The sequence below is a fragment of the Kryptolebias marmoratus genome, linkage group LG15, assembly GCF_001649575.2.
Source record: "Kryptolebias marmoratus isolate JLee-2015 linkage group LG15, ASM164957v2, whole genome shotgun sequence".
Classification (NCBI taxonomy): Eukaryota; Metazoa; Chordata; class Actinopteri; order Cyprinodontiformes; family Rivulidae; genus Kryptolebias; species Kryptolebias marmoratus.
Window position 1 is genome coordinate 27,101,826 of NC_051444.1, and position 22,079 is coordinate 27,123,904.

Below are 22,079 nucleotides of genomic sequence, written 5' to 3' on the forward strand. Positions count from 1 at the left end.
TTTTGTAGTGTGTGAGAGACAAAACGTACATTTTGTCCTAAATGGCCCCTCATAGCTCTAACCACTGTGACACTGTGCCACCCAAAATAATTTTAAGCATTTTATTTGTTCATGGCTTAAATGTTTTGGATTTTTTTTTTTTTTTTGCATTATTTTTCTTCTTGGTCAGTTTCAGTAACATAGTTGACATGTACAAGTTTCTCAAAGAAAACATCTTAAAACAGATGTATGTGACATGTTTTGTTTGTGCAGAAAGTGGTATGTATGCCTTACACACTTGCACACACCCCCACCAACAAAACATGAATGGATATGTTTTTTTTCTGACTTAAGTGTAGAAGTTGAAGAACAAAAGTACATTTATTGGGAGCAAACTGACAAAACAAAGTCGTACATCATCTCGAAAAATATTCAGCTTGAGGTTTTTTAAGAAGAAACATGCTTCCATTTTTTGGTTGCCTAATCTAGATTTCCTTTTCCTTGTTTAATTATATACAGTCCCATGACACACTGTGATCAAGTCACTTTTTTCACATCTTTAGATGGTGTGAATCAAACTGAGGAAATAAATAACATTTGACAACTGTCCCTTCAATGAAGGAATCTCTGTTAGTGAAATGTTTCCACTGCCTGCAAAATTCGAGAAAATTTATATGCAGCGGTTAAATAAGCCTCTTCTGTTTCCATCAAAGCAATTCTCAGTTTCTGCTCTCTCTTGCCTCAAAGACACAATTGTAAGACATGAAAACCTTGAAGTCAAGAAGAGAAGTGAAATTCCTGCCCATGTTTAGTTACGTCTCCTCCTCTTTTAACTTAAACAAAATGACATCTTGTTGTGAAAGGAGTCAGTGCTCACATTTGTACTTTTTTTTTCTTTAATTTTAGCATCCTTTGATCTTTCACAGCCATGATTTGTGTCTGCTCCTTCTGGGCGCTGAAGCTTTAAACATTGTGGCAGCCACAGTTCAGACTCAAAGCCTTACACAGCAAAGCAAAATGTCCTTATAACCAGCAAACCACTGCTTAGAACCTCAAACTATATCATCCAACTTTCATAGTTAGAAAGTAAAAAATAACTCCCCCCTTTTAAGAGCACCTGAAATTCTGGGAAGCAATTTTGCTTACTTTAAGCTAAAATTACATTTGTAGCACAGTTATCAGCTGCTGTGAAACACAATATTGTTTTAGCCCATGTCTGTGGGTCTGTGTGTGTGCGTTTCTCTGTAGCTTTAGCAACAAATCTCATGAACCACTGGATAGATTTCAATGAAACGCTCAAAGACTAATCACTGAATTACTTCAACTGACTACATTTTGGGGGTTAACGCAATTCAATATGGTTGCCACAACCACCTGACTTTAAGAATCAAAAATGGCTATAACTTGTTAACCAGTTTTACAGATATTGATCTAAAATTGGATGTGGTTGTACTTGAGAACAATTCACAACCCATGCTCCAAGCTCTACACATTGTGTAACATCTTTGCTTAAAACTTTGGGATTAACTGTTGTATTCAGTATTGTCTGTCTGTAAGCAAACTATTTAATGAACAACTGAACAAATTTTAGTGAAGCTTACAAAGTAATCACTGGCAATACAGCTACAACTCATCAACATTTGGAGCCAGCTTAACTTTAGCCAACACAGAAAATGGCTACAGTTCAGTCAGTTTTACAACTACTGAGCTAAAGATTGGTATGAACGTAGATGAGTCATCCTCAAGACATGGTCTGAGCACTAACACATTTTGCAACATCTGACAGTACAGCATGAGCTTGAGCATAACGACATTTACAAGGTTTGATGGAATGAGCTATAACTTTTCCCTTCTCAGCATAAGTTGCGTTTTCTTTAAAACTCGAGCATAAAAGGTGGCAGGCTATATGCATTCCTTCAAGGAATGCTAGGCCTTTTATTTCGGATACGGTGTGCTCCAAAATAAAAATGATGTCCAAAATTATGTTGTTCAAATAAATTTAGTTCAGCTAAAAGAAAAAGATTGTTCCACTGCAAATCAAGTGATGCAGATGTTTCCAAGACATACAGATGCACATCCATATTCATATTCTGCCACACTGAACCATAATAAACATCTGCTCATCTAGTATAGACTTGACCTGTGGGAGATTCCAGTTTGTTCAACATTTTTTCAGACAATTTCATTTGCAGGGAAACACATGAATAACAGAGTGCTTTTGCACTTTTGTCAGAAACCCCTCATGTTCCGACTGTATTCAAGATGCTAAAATCTAAACCGCTGACAACAGCTCCTGAAATGAAGGAAATGTGGTGAGTGTAAGGCTTTAACTGGCTTTAAAATTCAAGAAAACATTCATAAAAGAACTAATTGAACCATTGACAACATAAGAGAATAGTACACTCTTTAATGAAGGACTTTTTAAAATGTTTTTAGAATAAATATGAGTGGGAATAATTGATAAATACTCTGAAAGACCACAGATTATAAATTATATTAGTGTTTTTTAAGGTGTTGTGGCTGACAAACTGAAAGAGAATGTGTACATTTATCTATTTTTTGTGTTCATTATCATTTGTAGAGGGGGGGAGTGAATTGTGTTGTTGTACTGTTCTTCATTTTGCATTTTCTCTTAACTTTCTGTTATGACAACGTCTGTTCCATGAATCAGAGCTCATTACAGCCTGTTTCATGGAAATTCATTACACTTGTCAGAAAACAGTGGGCTACACATAATGTTGCAGGGAAAATAACCTGTAAAAACAAACATGGTCATTATAAAAAGAGAAAGACCACAATAGTTTTTATCCTGGCCATTTTTCCAAAATGATTATCATACAGTATATGTATTTCATTGAAACTTTTTTCTTCTTTTTGGCATGTTAAGATGAGAGAAAGACACGCCAATATTGTGTTTGCTCTAAATCTAGATTTTTTTCCCCCCCCCGGTTAAATAAATGTTAATAAATTAAAACTTTCTCACAAAAGAATCTGAAGTCACAACATATCACCTGGATGATTCTCAGAACTCATTCCTGAGCTGTGTAGTAACTCACATCAGATTCTGACTGATTTACTGTCAAATCAAAAAAAAAAAGGATCAACATTTGTTAAGAAGAAAATGTTTAAATTTTTTTTTGAATAATAGTAACCAATTTTGGGAAATGCCAAACACAGAAAACTTGCCCTGTTAACCTTTTTGAAAATCAATCTCTAATCAGCATTTTGTTTTTTGACAGTCTATCAAAGTAACTTCCTGGGGGTGTTATCATCATTTTCAGTAAGTCTTCAGCATCAGCTTGCTAAATTTTAGACATTCTTAATTTCTTCAGTAAAAAAAAAGTTTTTTCTAACAGCTGTCAAATTTTTAATAGATGAATATTTGAATATTTAAATCCCATGAATCTGAAACTGGGTTAGGTTGTTTTGTTGTTGTTGTTCAGAATCATTTATAGGCTAGAGATAGTTACACAAAGTTCTCACCTTGCTTTTTGCAAGGTGAGAACTTAAAAAAAAAAGATGTTGACTTAGAGATGTATGTCATTTCGCAAAATTGAAGTTGTTCGATTAAAGATTTAGCCCACAATCATCTCATTTAACATTGTCATGATGTATCTCACTCAAAATAAACAGTGATTTTTTTTTTAATTTTTCAAAGTCTAATTAAAATTAGCAAATTAAAAAAAAAAAAAAAGTGTGGCTATCACCCACCCCCACCTTGAAAAAAAAATGCAACTCCAGTCATCCAAGGCTGAAACTCCCAGCAGCTATGTCTTCCACTATAGTTTATTTTGTAAGGATTATAAAGTGGAAACTATAGTCATGGGTGAGCTCAGCTTTACTGTCAGAGTATGTGCATCTCCTTCAAGTTGCTCTGGTCAAAATGAAATAATATAAAGATTCCCAGCTAGCAGGATGAGCAGCAGGTCATGTCTCTATACTCAAAGCCTCTGTTTTAGTGGAGGGTTTTTCAGCTGAGGACTCGCCCATCCCTTGTCCAGTAAAATACTCATTACAAATTCTAATTAGTAAAATTGCAAGTCACAAACACACAAAATTTATATATATATATAATATGTTCCTCATTTCCCAAATTTAAATTAGTCAAACCAAACAACTTGATTTGATTATATGTCATGTTCATACCAAAAGGCCCAAACTCTTGCTTCATTTACACATCCCATCTATTCTAAACAGATCATGCCAACCACTAAATGGTTCAAACACAGAGCAATATTTTGGGCACGATGTTAGTTGAATGACGCTAAATTCTTCTGACAACCAATAAATATGAGCACCTCCTCCTTGTTCTGAACCAACCTATAACAACCAGTAGTGAAGAAGGAGCTTCTCTTGCCTCAAAGGGATGTAAACTTTCATCTGCACTTTAAGCATGAAAATTAAAGCGAGTGGTCTGGCAGGGCGTTCACATGGCAACAGTGATATCTTCTGCATTTTGCTCCGGCTGGTTGCAGGCTTCATCTTAAGTTTAAAGGTTGCCAGTGACATCTTTTGCCTTCAAGTTGCCATGGCGGTATCTCACGGTACAGTAAATTACTAGCAATGCGCAGCAATGATGGTGTCAGCGTTGTCTTGGCAACCGGCTTTTTGGTGTTGACAGATTATCTTTGAAACGCTCTGACCGCACTGTTGCAGATGAGCCGATGTGCTTTAAATCCCAACAACCTCTTGTCTTTGTGTCTTCAGAGCAGATTAATCGTACCGTATCATTTTGATGTCAAAATGTGTCAGCTACTTTATCAACAATGCAGTTTTATGGATTGACATCTGAATGATGAATCTTTGTTTAATAATTACTGTGAGTTCAACCAATCTACGTGGTCTGTCATGCATAATTAGAAGCACATGCAGTGACAGATCAGGAAAGGCTTTTATTTGAGGATTTTATGCAGCTCCTCTGTTAGTAGTTTATCCAAAAGCCAGTTTTTTAATTTTCACCTAATAATTGTCCACTCCCAAAGGAAAAAGAACAATAATGTTTTGACTCACGTCTAAGTGTGCGTCTGCATTCAATTGTCTGTTAGCAAAATATCTCATGAATCATTAGACAAACTCTAATGAAACTTTCAGAAAGTAGTTATTAGCTTTACAACTACAGATAATTCACTTTTGAAGTCAACCCAACTCAAGATGGACACCACAGCCAATTGACAGTAGACAACACAAACATTTGTCAAATTTACAGATATTGAACAAAAGTTTTATCTGGTAGTAGCTGAGAATAATCCTCAGTATATACTATGAGTGCTAAGACATCACGCGAGAGATATGAGGTCTCACAATATCGCATGAGATTGCTTATAAGGTCACTTCCAAGGTTTTGACCAAACCTCCGTCATTTCTTATCATAAGATGATGCTAGTCTCAGGCTCTGGCATGAAAGTCAGGGGGCGATATGCATTCCTTCAAGGAATGCTAGGCCTTTAATCATCAAGTGTTTTGGGTCAGATCTCCTACACTGAAATCCAGTTTGCGTTTGCATACAGAACCGGTAATGCTCGATTTTGTTTTGAGTGAAAACACATAATAGTTCAAGAGGAACCTCAAAGCTTTATCTGGTTGCTAAATCTAATAGCTTTTTAACAGTGCAAAAAATTCTCATCAGCTATAATTAGTCGTAACACAGCAAATTCAAATATATGACAAGTTTCAAAGCTACCGGAGTGTATAAGAATGCAATTACTGTGTTTCTCTGATACCATCAAACAATGGCTGCAGGCAGGACAAAGTGAAACCAATTATATCAGGCTACTGATGGAGATAGGAAGCTGCTGAGGACTCAATTCTTCCACCTTCCACCAATAGTTTGAGATGGTGATAAATAGTGTTTTAACCGCTTCGTGATGAGGTTACTGTGCCACCTTCCTGCCATGGATTTAATGAAGAGCATATTGTATTATAAATTACATATTTCTGTGTGTGATATTCAGCTACACTAACATGAAAGTGTTGCTAATATGATAATGAGTGATTGCAACTTTTTAGCTAGCCAGTTTTAAACTTATATTTATTTGAAAACAAAAAAGACTCTAAGGTCTCAACAATTAATAAACAACATAAGTCTATGTGTGATTGTTAATACTTTGTTATGCATGACATCAGTTACAAAGCAAGGAGTATGGAGAAAACGTGGTCCTTATCCAGGCTAGGCTAATGGCTTCAACGGCACTACTTTTTAAAAATAATTTTTCAGGCTTATAAAACAACTCTTTCTCAAAAACATACAAGCTAGCATACCATCGGCATAGACATACATACACTGTATAAAACAGATAACCATTTTCTTCTCACTGTCTGACATTACATCAGACTAAACATGTCCTGTTTTAAATCAGTTAGGATTTCCAAAATTGTTTTTATTCAGTAAATGACTGAATAATGAGAGAGAGCATTTCAAAGAGATTCTTTCATTTATTTATTCAAAGTCACAATTTTAGATATATTTACTTAGTATTTGGTAGCATTGCCTTTAAAATGTCTGACTTAGGCCAAATATTTTGGGTTTTCCTTCGGCAAGCTTCTCACAATAATTTTGAGAATTTTGTCCCATTCCTCCAGACAGAACTGGTGGAACTGAGTCAGGTCTGTAGGCTGCCTTGCTCGAACACACCTTTTCAGCTCTGCCTACAATGGGATTGAAATCAGAGCATTGTTATGCCACTACAAAACAATACTTTGTTGTCCTTGAGCCACTTTGCAACTAATTTGGCAGTATGCTTCGGGTCATTGTCCATTTGGAAGACTTTTTGCACCCAAGTTTTAACTTCCTGGCTGATGTCTTCAGATGTTGTTTCAGTATTACCACAAGGTTATTTCCTCATGATCCCATCTATTTTGTAAAAATGCATCAGTCCCTCCTGCAGCAAAACATTTGCTTCCTGATATCATGGCTTTTTTCTTTTTCTTTTTTCCATTATATCAAACACAGAAGTAGTGTTTTTGAGATGTGCTTTAAAATACATTGATAGTTGGGGGAATCTTACTGACCTAAAACCTGAAGGGTTTAGTCTGATTTAATGTCAGACAGTGAAAAAAAATTTTATACGCCATTCTATACAGAGTATGTAAAGATCTAATTACAACTGTACCTAGTCTATGTTCAGCACACATACAGTAGATTCATGTAGTAGCATGGACTTTGATTGGTTGAGAAAACAGCAACAACTAAGCAAATGTCATTCAAAAGTGTAGGGGTTAAATATTAGCTAGCATTATTTTACATTATACATTATTTGTCATTTTTAAGGAAAACTTGTTTTGTAATCCTGAAAAGATATGAAAGTAATTAATAAAAATGGGCCTTTTGGCTAGCCAATAAGCCTAGCCTGGAGAAACTTTTTTGCCCTTTTCTTCTTCACTATGTGCTTTATAACTGATGATAAGGTAATATCTGACAGAGCCTCGCTTCAAAAATGACTAGACTATCCCATTTCAGAAATAAAATGGGTGTTTTTGTATATATATATATATATGTGTGTGTGTGTGTGTGTGTGTGTGTGTGTGTGTGTGTGTGTGTGTGTGTGTGTGTTATTTTTAAATAGATTTGGAAAAGGCTGATCAATAACTGAAAATATAATATCAAGTATTAATAATTTAAAAAGAAAGCTTTCAATTCTGAGTTATACACTCACCAAAATCTCAAGCAAGAACACACGTATTTTGATAAGACTGTTTTGTTCTAGAAATGTTTTTAACTTAATAACCTCAAAAAATGTGCCTTTTGCAGTTTTTTTAAATGAAATAAGGTTTTAAACATGCCTCTAACAAGACATGAAAAAGAAGTCTGCAAGTTGTTTACAAATTCTTTGTTTATTTATCTTACCGACTCTTTTATAACTGAATTAAATTATCTATTGACATTGATGCACAAAAGAAACAACCAGTTATCGCCTCAGCTAGCTAAATAAGCCTGATTCCTGAAATCATAGGAGGAATACAACAATCATCAGTAAAACATCAATATTCTCAGTTTTGTTTTGTCTTTAGTTTTGTTATTCTCAGTTGACTTTAACATCTTCAAATGTCTTTGCTATTGCTGTATTTGTTATTTCTGAACAAATTTTTCTATTATTAAATTTTTCTATTGCTATCTCTGATACCACCCCCCACACCACCCCCTGTAATATACTATATATATATATATATATATATATATATATATATATATATATATATATAATATACTCCTTAAAAGTAAAATATTACCATGTTCTGCACTTGAACCTGCAATCTCTAACCTCCAAGGTCCACGCTTAGTAGCATGGAGAACAAGATGCAACTCAGTTTTATACAGTGTGAAGAAAGCGTGACACTTGTAATGGTTTTGGGGAATTAGGATTAGATTCCTCCATTTGAGAAACTATGCATTAGCAGAAGCTTTTCAATGTGACACGGCATTCAGAAGTTCCCTACAAGACAATGTTATAATTAAACTGTACTGTATGTTGTGTTTTTCCCAAATTTTTGTCAAAGGAATGAAGGGTTTGTGAGTTTGACTCATCATTGGCCCAATAAGTATTCATTAGGAACAGCCTAACATTGACCTATAAGTTTAAGCATGCAGGTTCAATACCACAATGAAGAGTGCTCTTTAATTTTTTAGTACCATGAGGTGAAGAATAACAAAATGCTTTTGAGGTCTTACGTTTTATTTTTTAATATTTTTAATTTTATGTTAAATCATGTTGTCAGTCATTCAGTATCTGTTATATTTTCTAGGAGTAGTAAAAAAAAAAAAAAAGATTACGCTATGGAATAAAGAAAAGTAGGCCTAATGTTTAAAATCAAAAACCCAGACAGCTAAAGTTTACACTGAGAATAAATTTGTTTTCATCAAAGGAAAATGTATACCATTACAAAAACTAATTTAAGAGCAGTCAAAATAATACAAGTTAAATAAACACCTGAAATTGATTAAGGAATGCTTATTATCTGCCAACTTTTGTGCCAGAACTTTAAATTAAGCTTATCTTAGGTTGTAATATGAGGGAATTATACTTATTCTGATCAAATGTTAAAAAAAAAAAAGTTCAGTGCAATCCTACACTGTTTTGAGATCTTAGGTGATCTGTTAGTGTCCAGAATGTGTGTTGGGAATGACTCTCAGATACTACCACATTAATTAGATTTTAGCTCAATATGTGTAAAACTAGGGTGGCACAGTGGCGTAGTGGTTAGAGCTGTTGCCTCCCAGCAAGAAAGCTGCAGGATCACTTTTCAGACCGGGGCCTTTCTGGGTGGAGTTTGCATGTTCTCCCTGTGCACACGTGGGTTTACTCTGGGTACTCCGGTTTCCTCCCACAGACCAAAAACATGCATGTTAGGTTAATTAATGACTAAAAAATTGTCCCTAGGTGTGAGTGAGAGAGTGAATGGTTGTTTGTCTATATGTGGCCTTCCCAGGGTGTCCCCTGCCTCTCGCACAATGACTGCTGGAGATAGGCACCAGCTTACTCCCTCTCTAAAGCAAATGGATGGATGGATGTGTAAAACTGGCTTAATTATAACCGTTTTTGTGTTCTCTAAGGTCAAGTGGCCGTAGCAGCCATCTTGAATTAGATAAACTTCAAAAGTAAATCAATTGTAAATGTACAGCCCATCCAATGATTATTTCTATAAGTCCCCGAACAATCAGTCCAGTGGCGCATGAAATATTTTGTTAACAGATAGACAAACTTAAGACAGAATAAAAGCATTGCCCACCTTTCACCTTTCAGTGGCAGGCGATATTGAAAGAGAACAATACAGTAGTTTAAATAACAAAAGTGCACAAGGCAATGTGACAGCAGGGATTCTGTGCCGAAAATAGTTGAAGTTGAATCTCATTAATGATCTTGATTCGAACACAACAAGATACTATGAACGAATTATATGTTTTTTTAGGTCTTGCTGTGCCCAGTAAGATCATGTTTCCTACTTCTAAATAAATGGCATGCAGGTCTAGCCAATGTTTCTCTGTTCTGCCTTTAATTTGACATCAGGGGGGCAATAGAGACACGTCTGTCTCTTTAAAGGATATCACAGTCATGTACGATGAATAATTCAAACAGAATAATTCCTCTGAGGTTGCTGTGAGGTGGGACCAGTGTCTCGCCTCCTCCAGCAGTAGGACAGCTAGAAAGCTCATGCATAAAAGATGAAAGGTTTGATAGCCTCCATTGGATTCACCGACTGGGATTGTGCTCCGTAGACTTTAGAGTCATACCCTGGCTTAGCAGCTCGCAGCCTGTGAACTACCCTCAGCCTCTCGGGCCTGGCTGCACGGGGCTCCCTCAGCAATATCTGTGCCACATGCAACCCAGCTCTACTCTGCAGTCAGAAGGGGAGAGAGGTATAAATAGCAACAGCATGGATGCAGGGGGAAATGAGACCTCACAGAAATCTCTTCGTTTTCAGTCAGCTTAGACATAAACATGCAAAAAGTGGAGCAGAAATAAACAGCAATGTTAAAATAGGAAGACTGTTTAGGTCATGCTCCTGGTGTATTTGTGATAATCAAGATTTCTAAAATATGTCATCAGCTATTTCTCCTTAAACCATTGACTGTGAAATTTCAGCGTAGCATCTGTAATTAGAAGCTAAATCTGTCTAGTCTAGTTGATGTGCCATTTTCCTTTCCGTTTTGTTACATGCAGCTTAGTTGCATCTCCACCGTGAGAGAACAGACAGATCTGTCTGAGTGGAGCCAAACCTCCTGATTACCCGACTGCCTGACACAAGCACGATAACATTTCACCTGAGAACATCAAAGATTGGCAAAATCTGAGTTTCTAAATCAGGAATACCATGCACTGTGCCGATATGCTCTAAAGAATGAGAACCTGCCGGGATTATTGACTTGACTTGTTATCCCTCTAAAAATCCAGGTTACCCAAGGTACAACAGCTTTACATCTGTAAAAAGGTCAGACATGTTTTTGATTAAGGCATTTGTGCTTTTGATTATGTGCCAATAAACCACTAGAGGAAAAAGACCTATCTGGCCATCAATTTAGCCATAAATTCCATCTCTTCTGCAGAGTCGATGGATTAAATCTCAGCTGACACAAAAATGTGACAGTGACTGTTCGTATTGATTTCAATGCAGTCACTCTGGTTTGACAAGGACACCCTTCAGAGAAGTTAAAACACCACTTAGTCCATTTAGAGAAAACTGCTAATCAAGAAAAGCTTTGAAAGAATAAAAGAAGCCTGTAGAAAAAAAAGAAGAAAAAAACCATCAGCCTGTGAATTTTGTTAAAAGTCAATGGCTTTAAGGGTCAGAAACTAATTCAGCTGAGTCTAAACAATACAAAGATGTCTTTCTAATCTGTCATCACAAAGTAGCAGTGCCCCAGATCACCTGGCTACTAATTACTTATTGTCATCAGATACCAACAAGCCTGACAAATTGCTTTTATTGTCCATATTTATGCATCTCATTCAAATGGTGAAACTGCTGCTGGATTCAAGATTCAAGTCAATTATTTTCACTTGATCTAAAGCACATTTTCTGTGGTAGATTTTTTTAACATCTTAAGATGAGAGAGAGAGAGAGAGAGATAACAAACAAACAAAAATTAGGCAAAACCTAACTTCAATAGCTTCATTTGGAAACAGATTGTAAGAATCTGTAGAATAATTGTAACTTTAAGATAGCTTCAGATTTGCCAGATAAATAGTAACTAATCTTGTTGTGACTTGACACTGCTTGATCTCCAAAGTCAAAATTGGTAAATTTAAATTAAATACTTTAACTCTGCTATAATAATATAACACCATTTTGCACACACCAGATTCCATGGCGTTCCGACTATGTGTCAACACATAGTTACATTTATTTCATCAAGATGATTCTTTTTAAAATTTAAATGAGTTAAATGCACAAAAAGTAAGTTTTAGATTAGTTTCTAAAATAAGACATAGTAGAGATGGTAGATTTCATCTTGAAGAAGTGATATAATCATACACGAAACATCACAATAAACTACTGTTGTTATGCAGGTTCAATCTTTTTATCTCCAAAAGATAAAAATGTTTTTTACTTTTTGTGCATTTTTCTGTCTTTATGTTAACAAAATATCAAATGAATCTGAAATCTGAAATCACAGACATTGACCTAAAATGTAATGTGGTAGTAGCTGAGAGTGCACAAAATCTTTGTTTTAAATTTTGGCATTAAATAGGCACAGGCAACTCTGATTGTCAGTAAAACATCCCATGAACCATTTGTCAGATTGTAAAATTTGTCAGTAAATAATCATAGGTTTTATATCTACAGCTGATTAACTTTTGGAGCCCAATCCAAGTGGCCACAACAGTCAACTGATCTTACAAAACACAGAAACTACTAAAATTCAGACAGTTTTATAGATATTGAGCTAAAATTGGGTGTAGTTAAAGCTGAAAGTCAATCACAGCACATACTATGAGCATAATATATCTGATATTGCATGTTATTGTGCATAATATTTTTCTGAAGGTTTTGATCAAAACAGCTAAACTCATTTTACAAGTCAAGTTGATCTTAGTCTAAAACTCGATAAATGCAAAACATGTGTATTCCTCCAAAGAATGCTAGACATCTATTTTTTATGACTTATTTATTTCCCTAATGCCATCAACCCCCCTACCAAGGATATTAGTCGTGAAAAAAATTTTGCATCTCTGTCATCCTGTCCTTCATGCTTACTTCCACCAAACCAAGCACCACCACATTAACCTCTGAGTTGTCCTATTCTATCACAGTCTGTCTTTGTCCCTAAAATCAGGGAGAGAAATGTTGGAGCTTGAGCTCCTCATAAATATGGTTACAAATTTGCTTCAAATCTTCTGTTCATTACTGATCTATAACTGTGGCCTGGATTCGCAATAAACTTTGGCACTGGTTGTAAATTATGTGCTTCAAATTTGCTGGATTGATGAGCTGCAGAAAATCACTCTTGAAGCTTTACTGGGTCCAATATTTCACTGATTATTTAATGTCACTTATTCAAGAGCAAGTGTAATAAATTAGTTTGAGCTAAAGCTAGTGCTGCTGACATCTCACACCATTTTAAAAAAGCGGCGTTTTGTTGTTATTTTACTCAAAGTATATATAGATAGGTACTGTACATATTTTCAAATCATATTCATTGAGGCTAGAGCAAGCTTGCTGCCATTATGTAATGAAACATGATTGGAACAGGGAGCAGATTTCTCTAATTTTTTGGTCACGCATCCGAAAGGTGGACTAATCGGTAAAATATTAAAACTTTAGTCAATTAGATCTGTCACACAAAGAAGCCAAGCACGTATGAGCTGTTTCATGCACACGGCATCTGGCGAGGTGTCAGATGAGAGCTGCAACTACACACTCCCTGATGGCAACAAGATGACAGCAAGAAAAACATACCACACATAATTAGGAAACTATCTACAGCATGCAGTGCATTCAGAAACTGGAATCTTTGGATTCTCCATGCCCTTCCCAGATTGAGGTTTAGAAACTATCAAAAGAAAATCTTTTTCTATTACATTAAAGAAAACGTTGCTCAAAATGCAATCTTGTCTTAAATTTATTTAGTGAGCAAATAAATGCCTATCTCTGTTTACTTCTCTGTGATTGACCCATTTCACAAATGGTTGGTGCAAAATGATGGACTGAGAACACGTTCTTATGTTTGAATTTTATCTTTTAGTATAACCAGTCTGTTCTTAAGCTTTCTGACGATGCGGTTGAATGAATATATTTAAGAAAAAAAAGTGACAGCTGCTTTACATCATTTTTTTAACAAATAATTTAACAACCCGTGGTGTAAAAACAAATTAACTATCCCTGTAAATCTGTTAAAATATGTAAGAAGACACATTCCCCCACTAGGTTTCTTACTATCAATATACAATATTCCCATAAACGAACCATTTGAGAAACTGGTTTATATTGATAAAAACAGTTCAAACATTACTGCATTTAAACTTTCAAAACTCTGATTCTGGACATTTGGTTCTGAAACAAACACAAATTTCCTAGAAACTGGGCTTGCTTCTAGAGAAAACATTTGGTTTTACAGAAAACACTCTTTAACAAAAAACGGTAATTTTTCATCTTGATAACATCCTGATTTAAGCGTGCAATTAATCCTACTTCTTCACACCGTGTTGCTGTTATATCCAATTATCATTTAGGGGAAAATGAGATAACTTCATTTGTGAGAAATTTTGCATATTTATTAGGAGTAAATGGGCTTTGCACAAATTTGGGAAGTTGGCAAATGTCGGGCTGTGATAACATGTGGCAAAATGGATTTGTCAACAAGAAACAAATAAAATATGCGAATCTTTTAAACTTGATCAATAATCTAATTTATCTTCAAGGTTTAAAGTTAATTCAGTAAAAAAAAAATGAATAAAGCAATTCAGCCACCTGAAATCATACATCCCCCCACTTTTGCCTCTGATAAAGAGTTGGGGTTTTTTACTGTAACTTTTGCAGTTTTGAATTTGATTTTTTGTAGCGATTAAAAAGTCTTCTCTATATGACAGAGTTGCAGAAGAAATAACGCAAATGTTAGGCTCATCAGCATTCATCTTCTTAACTACTGAAATATAGCTGATAAATAACATTCAGTTGTTTTGTTTACCTCCCCTACTTCAGATCAGAGGATTTCGAGAGCAAAGGGGTTAGTTTTAAACCCAGTGATGAGCAAAGTGGATTTGTTGCAAAGTGGAAAAACTGAAATGTTTCAAAAAAATGAAAGCCCTATCATTACTTAAAGGTTTGTCTGCCACCTGCCATGCCAGGGTTTTCCACTTAAATCATCTTATGTTGAGAAATTACAAAACTTAAGCCATTTTCCAGAAGAATTGGGTTATGTGCACTCTCATTTTTTTGTTGGCTAATGTGGATTGGCTATGACAGCCATCTTGAATGGGTTGACTTCAAAAGTCAAACAGACAGGCAAAAACATTATCGTCCCCCTTCACCTTTCAGCAGCCCAAGTTTTAACTGTTGAATTAAGTGGAGCCAAACTAAACAAAGTCCTAATTATTGTGTTATTTTTTGTTTATTTGATCATTACAAAGCCTCAATGCTGCGGTTTTGGTTCCAATAAGAGAACAACATGTCTTCACACTTCAGTTGTTAAAGAGATTAAATAAACAAGATGTAGCACTAAACACTAATGAGGATATTGTGACTGCAGTTTGATATTAAACAAAAGGATATGATAGTGACATTGCAGTATGACAAATAAACCAGTTTTTGATTTTGTTGATTCATTTTTGTAAGGTTTTGAAAATGTCATCCCTCACAAATTGCTTCAGTGAATTTGTTTTGAACAAAGAATATTAAACTACACTGCCAATATCATGCCATCTATTTGTTATTGTGATATTTAGTCAAATGAGATGCAGAAATATGAACTTAAAGATTTAACATTATCCACTGTGCATTGTCTGTGCCTAAGTAAATCTTTAGAAAAGACTAATTAAATGTCCAAACAGCCATGTCCAGCAGCAGACACAGTGACATTGCTTGCAATGCAAATCTTTCTGAATTTATTATTTATTTACCAACCTCTAATTAGCAAATTACTGGTCTGATTAATCTGTCAACTGAATATCCAGTGAATCATTAATCAAACAGACATCCTAAATGTCCTTTTGGTGAGGACAAATTTTGGATAATGAACAAAAATTGTATTTTATCGGAAGGCTTGATTTGAGTCTTTAGTATAATAGTTTGTGTTGGGCAAGAGCTAGAACCTGTTGCTCAATAAGCAAAGTTATTTTTTTTTTTTGCTTTTTTAACATTTTAAAGCAATCTAAAATGTCTTCTTACCCTAATCCAGTAGTTTCAAATTTACAAACCCAGACAAACAGGGTCATTTTCAAAGCAAGAACAGCACTCAAACTGAAATACTCAATAAAAAACTAAAATACTCATTTAATAGTTGTGTTTATTCAGTTTAGCTCTTTCACAGTCCTTCAGAACAATAAAACAAGGACTTTTGAAGTCTCTTAAATATGATAAATGCTTTTTTTTGGTTAAAATTTCAGAAGACATAATGAATCTGAATTTCCCAGTGCAGTCATTCAAGCTTCTAACCAAATGAAAAAAAGAGAAATCTGTGTACTAAAACACATAGAAATACTTCAATTCTTAGTGCTAATTTAAAATACTTTGAGAACATCTGTCCGGTTTTATGTGCTGAAAAGAACATGTAGAGTGAACGATTTGTATTTATCAAGTCAAAGTTTTACTATATTGTCAAAATCTTTTTGATCGATTTGTGCCTTTTTCATTGTAATGAGGACAATGTTTGTTTTCTGCATAAAGTGGTTGATATTTTAAAATGCTGAAACACTTTTCTGTTTTTTTTTTAATTTCAACTGAATGTGAATTCACTTGTTTGATGTACAATTTACGTGCAACAGTTGACCTTTTTGTATCCACAAAGATAACAAACAAAAACAACATATGGTCCTCCGATGTAGATTTTTACTATTAATGAGCCTGAAAAAAATACTTGGACTGGGATCAAAGGGAGAGCCTATTTAACGTTAATTAAAGACCATTTTAGTTCTCACACCAGTCAGCAAAGTTGTTATGAGTTAAGCATAATTGACCTAAAAGGCTGAAAAGGCATGGAAAAAGAGATCATAAATATTAAGATCAAAGATGCACATTTTTAACTATTTAATATGAATGATTCTGAGCAGAGGGATTTTTAACGGCCTCACAAATTTAGTGCTATGCCAGTTTTACAAATTTATCCATTTTAGCTTATAAAATTCCAATAAAAATATGCATTTTGTGACTGACAGCTGAAAGGTTTTTTGGTGGTTTCTACAGACTATGCAAAGTCATTTTTTCTACAAATTCTCCTTTGTAGAGTTGCTAATTTGGTTTAATTGCTGAAGGAGCTTGGTTTAGCTTTCCTCACCTAAAAGGTTGATATAAGGCTTACCAAATGTTAAAGGCCTAGCTAGCCTTGAAGGTATGCATATTAATAAGACAGCTTTTTAGATCATATATAACAGAGTTGTAGTGGTTTTGGTCAAACCTTAAAAAAAACTTTACACAATATTTGCAGTATCATAAGATGACTAAGTATATGCATTATGAATGATTCTCAGCTACTACCACATCAAATGTTCAATACTCATAAAACTAACTGAGTTAAAGCTATTAATTTCTTGGCTATTGTCAATTAATTGTGCTGGTAATCTTGAATTTGGTTGACTCCAAAAGTTAATCAGTTATAGATGTAAAGCCAATGATTACTTTTTGAAAGTTCCATTACAATCTACCATCACACAAAATTGTAGGTCAATATCTGCAAAACTGACTGCGTTAAAGCCATTTTTTGTCTTTTTTTAAGTCAGTTGGCTATGACTTTTGGGTTGACTCCAAATGTTAATCAATTGTAGATGTATTTCCAATGATTAGTTTCATTAAAATTTGTCTAGTGGTCTATGAGATATTTTGATAACAGACACAAATAGGCACACACACAGGGGCAAAACCATTATTGCTCTGCCATCGGCCCTTGGTGGAGGGCAATAATAATCTGTATAGCTATGGTTTTACTAAAAGAAGACACTGCGACTATGCCCAGACAGATTAGCGGATAATAAAAGCTTATCCAAGATGCACTCAGCCTGAACAGAGATGTACAGCATCAACACTACAGCTCCATGATATGATACCAATTAACAAGCAAGAATTTGTGAAACCAATTGTAACGCATGCCATTTCTCCATACACTAATGGTGAAAACAAATGACAAACAAAGCCTTTTCTCCTGCTCTGGTAATGATGGACTTAAAAATGAACTTAAAAAACAGAGCAGACAAATAAATAAGATTAAACCATCTTAACTATGTTACTGTATATATATATATATATATGTATATATATATATATGTAACATAGTTACGTAAAGACAAAGCTGGCTTTATTATATGATGTGCTCCTAAGCACTGTTCAGAAATGTTCAGAAATGATGTGAAGTCTATAGACTTCACAGCATTTCTGAGCATGAAAAGAAAAAAGTCTGCTAATGCATCAAAGGCTTGTTCAGGTATTTATGGAACGTTAAAAAATGATAAGTCTCATGAGAAACGCCCCACCATCTGTTTAGGTTATACCACTCTAGACTAAACCAGATCCACCAGACACAAAATGTACCCTCAGAGGGAACATGAAGAAACAAACTAATATTCACCATTACTTTGAATTTAAATCAACATTGGAAGCAAGGGTGTTCTGAGTAATGAGGCTGACAATCTGTGCACCAATGTAGGATGAGAAAAGTAGGTCAATCCTCGTCTGGGCAAACTAACTTTTTTAAGTGCATGGGATGCACCCCTAATGGCAGAAATTCTGCTGACAAAAAGTGCAAGATTATCACAAATATCCACATGTTTTTCAGCAATTAGTTGAGCTTTGTTTCGTGTTTTTAGTGCACAATGGGGGGCCATTCGTTTCTTTATTTCCCCTTTTTTCATGGTGGTGGAGTAGATCAGATAAGATCACAACTTTGGATGAAAACCTTTTAACAGAAGCTGAAATCTATGGGGTGGATATTATTTCAAAAATAGGAAAAGAATCATGGAAATCCACTGTCTAATGCAAACCTGGTGTTTGCCATAATGACGGGATTATGACTCCCAAAGAGCCGGCTCTGAGCCAGCTCTCATAAGAATCACCTCTTGGGGAGTCGTTTGAGAGTTGTTTGGGAGCTGAAAGAGCAGGGTCTTTTTGGTGAGCTGAGCCAAATGAGCCAGATCCCAGAATAGAGCTGTAATTCCTATCACTAGTGAGCAAATCACTTGTGAACTAGGAAACTGGTGACAAAAAAGAATAATGCCACAGAAAAAAAAACTTTTTTTTTTTCATTTAAATGTTACACCAACACTGAATGAACACTGCTTTGCCCTGATGATTTTGTTCAATCTCAAAATAAGTATTGTTAGGTTTTCCTCCAAGGTTTAGGTTTTAAAATTAACAAAATACATTTTTGAGACCAGAGGCAGCTTGGCTAAACAGTTAAATCATAATGAGTAATCATTGACCAACTCTGCCCCAGTTGGATTTGTGCACCTTCTGCATATTCAAACATGGACTGATTGTTACTGAAACCCAAAAAAATACCAACCTCTCATTTTTTTAAGAACTCAGAAACCAGTGCAACTTTACTCAGTAGAGCCATCTGGGTTACAGAGCCATGACAGCAGCAAAGGGAGTATTAAATAGGTCACAACACAAGCAGGTCCAGTTATTTTTTTTCTCCATTTGGATCAGCCTGCTGTTTCCCATGCTAACTGGCTGCTGCACCTAACTCTAGGTCTTTGGAAACAGTAGGAAACGGTTGGATTGTGCATCAAGTAAAAAGTATGGTTGCGTTTCCCTTAAGGCCCCCGGCCCTGAGTCTTGGACAGCTTTACATCAGGAGGGCTGGCCAGGCTGCTCAGGCTTCATTCATCTAGAGCCAGTGGCATACTGAGCCAAGTACTCCAAAATAAAAATATAAAAAATAAAGAAAAAACAAGCACACACACACACACAAAGAGCATCATCCCCCTGCTTTATATGAGTTTCAACTTGATGTGAGTCTCAGCACACACGGCTGCTGATTATAAATTCAGTTTCAGCCAGCTTTGTATTAAAATAGGCTTATACCGGAAAAGTGAAAAGGACTCAGTGCATGCCCTCCTTCACACTGTAGGTTTTTTCTTCTTCTTGGGTTTGAGTAACCATGGACACTTGGGAGATCCCAAACAAAAAGATGCAAGGCTCTGTTTCAAATAGCTGTACAAACTTTCAAGTCAAAAATAATAGAAAAACGTCTTAATGTCTTAACTGATCTGTGTCTCTGTTGTAACTCCGACAGAAATAACAAAAGGAACATCCTATCACTTAAACAAAAAGTCTCTTATATTGTCATCTCTTCTCATTAAAACATCCCTCCTGGTTTGCTTCCACTCTCCAACAACACTACCTGTACTTTTAAGTTCCACCAGAGGACGAAACAAGTTGTGACAAACGATCCTTTTTATTCTAAAGCACAGCGAATCCAACTTCTAAGATTCCTCAAACTATGAGAACAGGACAAGATTGTTGTCATTTCTAGCTGTCTTGTTTTCTGCGCCAATTGTGGCTCCTTTCATTCCCTGGCTTTGAGCAGTCCCGCCACACGCTGTGCACCCTTCAAAGTCTCCACAATGAAGCACAACTGATAGCCNCCCCCCCACACACACACACACACACACACACACACCAATTGTTGGCATCACACAGAAGATAACATTAGAAACAATCACAGTGTGCGGAAAGGAAAACGACGCAGACAGCGCCGCTCGAATGAGTCCAAAAAGGACTCCGAGCATCTGCTGCCTCGGCCAAATTAAATGTGGAGTAATTATGAGTGCGGGCTCCCCTGGAGTTGTCTATCTCAGCATCCCTGGTAATGTTCTGACACCGAAAGGTGTGGCGCAGCGTGGATTTGCTCTCACTAATTAACGGAACAAAGGGCGTGCGCACGTGTGCTGCGCAGAGACGAGGTAGGGGAGGAAAAGGATGTGTGTCAACTTGAGCGGCGTGATCGTGAAGAAATCCCTGTCATTTACCTCGGAACAGGAAGGCTTTGCTGCCGTTGTGAAGCCCTGCCACTTGGGTAATTCCGTAGGTGGCATTTGCCAGGTCAAGTTCACTGATGATATCGAGCTGGTAATCTTGATCTGATCCGAAACCAAAAGCTGGAGGAGGAGGAAGAGAATGTGAGAGGACAGAAGCGTACAGAATATTTGAATTATTCATTAAAAAAAACAGACAATATAGATTTTCTTGTGGAGGAAGCTGCGCAGTTGTTATTTCCATGCACTGTTTTGCTACTCCTTCCCACTAAAAGTGCCGCATCTCCTGCCCGCAGTCATCACCTGTGCTCTCCGCGGACCCGTCAAAGGTGCAGGTACAAGGTGTCATCTCTTATATGTTAACAGTTTTAAAGTATTAACCCAAGCACGACCACAAAATGAACACAAATTCATACTGGCATTAAGGACAATTTCAACTTGCTTTTACGCGCAAATGTGGACTTTAAACAGCGTACGAAACGCCAAGTAGCTCAAGTTTTAATAAAATGACTCTTTGCAATCAGAGGTTCCCCCCGCGGCTCGCGCTCACCTGGTTTGGCAAAAAAGAAAAACGACACCAGTGTCACGTAAATATCCATTTGTGTTCAGGAGTTGCGCTGTAGGGAGTCCGTGAGTCGCGCGCTCCGCTGCGTATCCACACCAACCAGCCAACTCTGGTCCGTCTGGTGCTGTGCGCTGCTCACACCTCGTCTGGATGTGGAGGAGTGGAGGAATGGTCCACGACTCAAGCGAAAGGAGGGGGGGGGGGGTTCCCGAACAGCAAAACCACGACTGGTTAGAGCGTCTCAACGCCACTACTCGGTCTCTGCGTGGCATTAAAAGTTACAAATGTGTCAGATTAAAAAAAATAGGTGGAAATTTTGATTAAAAAAAAAAAAAAAAAAAAAAACATCAACCTGTAAGAGCTGTAAAATCCCCCCTACCCCCGTTCAGAAAGCAAAAACTTCCAGTTTTGGAGGTGAGGAAAAAAGAAAAGTGCAGAACGTGGAAATCCTCAGTAACTGAGATGTGTTGCTCTCATTCATCATATTGAAAAATTAATTAGATCCCCCACATCTAATAGAGTAATACCTGCTGATAACTTAAACATATTTAAAAAAATGCTATGGTGACACTTTAGGCTGCAGAATTCCACCCGCTCCTCGCTGAACGGGGGATTTGTGTAATAGCACGTTTCCTCACTCTGCATCCTCCTATCACATCCTTCAGCTTTTAAATTGGCCACTTTTCCTTTCACCTTATCCTTGTCTCAGGAAAGCCCTGGGAGTTTTAAGCACTACTACTCCAGCCCGCACCCCACCCCTCCCTTTGTGGCATGTCCTTAGTGAGAACCATTAATCATACTCTTCTCCTCTCTGCCTCTAATTTGTGTACATTGTCAGGTTCTCTGGGTTACCTGCATCCACACATGCAGGGAGGAATAGAGCAGCAATGTGTGCTTAGTGATTATGGCAGTTACAC

At 36.3% G+C, this 22,079-nt stretch overlaps 1 protein-coding gene across 1 annotated transcript in view; it reads right to left on the reverse strand.

The window, feature by feature from the left end:
• The window catches only part of LOC108242109 (protein kinase C-binding protein NELL1), a 328,852-nt gene extending 307,348 nt beyond the window's left edge, over positions 1-21,504 (reverse strand). The window contains exons 1-2 of the mRNA XM_037979812.1: positions 21,148-21,504; positions 20,592-20,720 (exon numbers count right to left, since the gene is read on the reverse strand). Of these exons, the coding sequence (XP_037835740.1) occupies positions 20,592-20,720; positions 21,148-21,196 (178 nt within the window). The 5' untranslated portion in view covers positions 21,197-21,504. The remainder of the gene's footprint in view (positions 1-20,591; positions 20,721-21,147) is intronic.
• Positions 21,505-22,079: the final 575 nt, after the last annotated feature.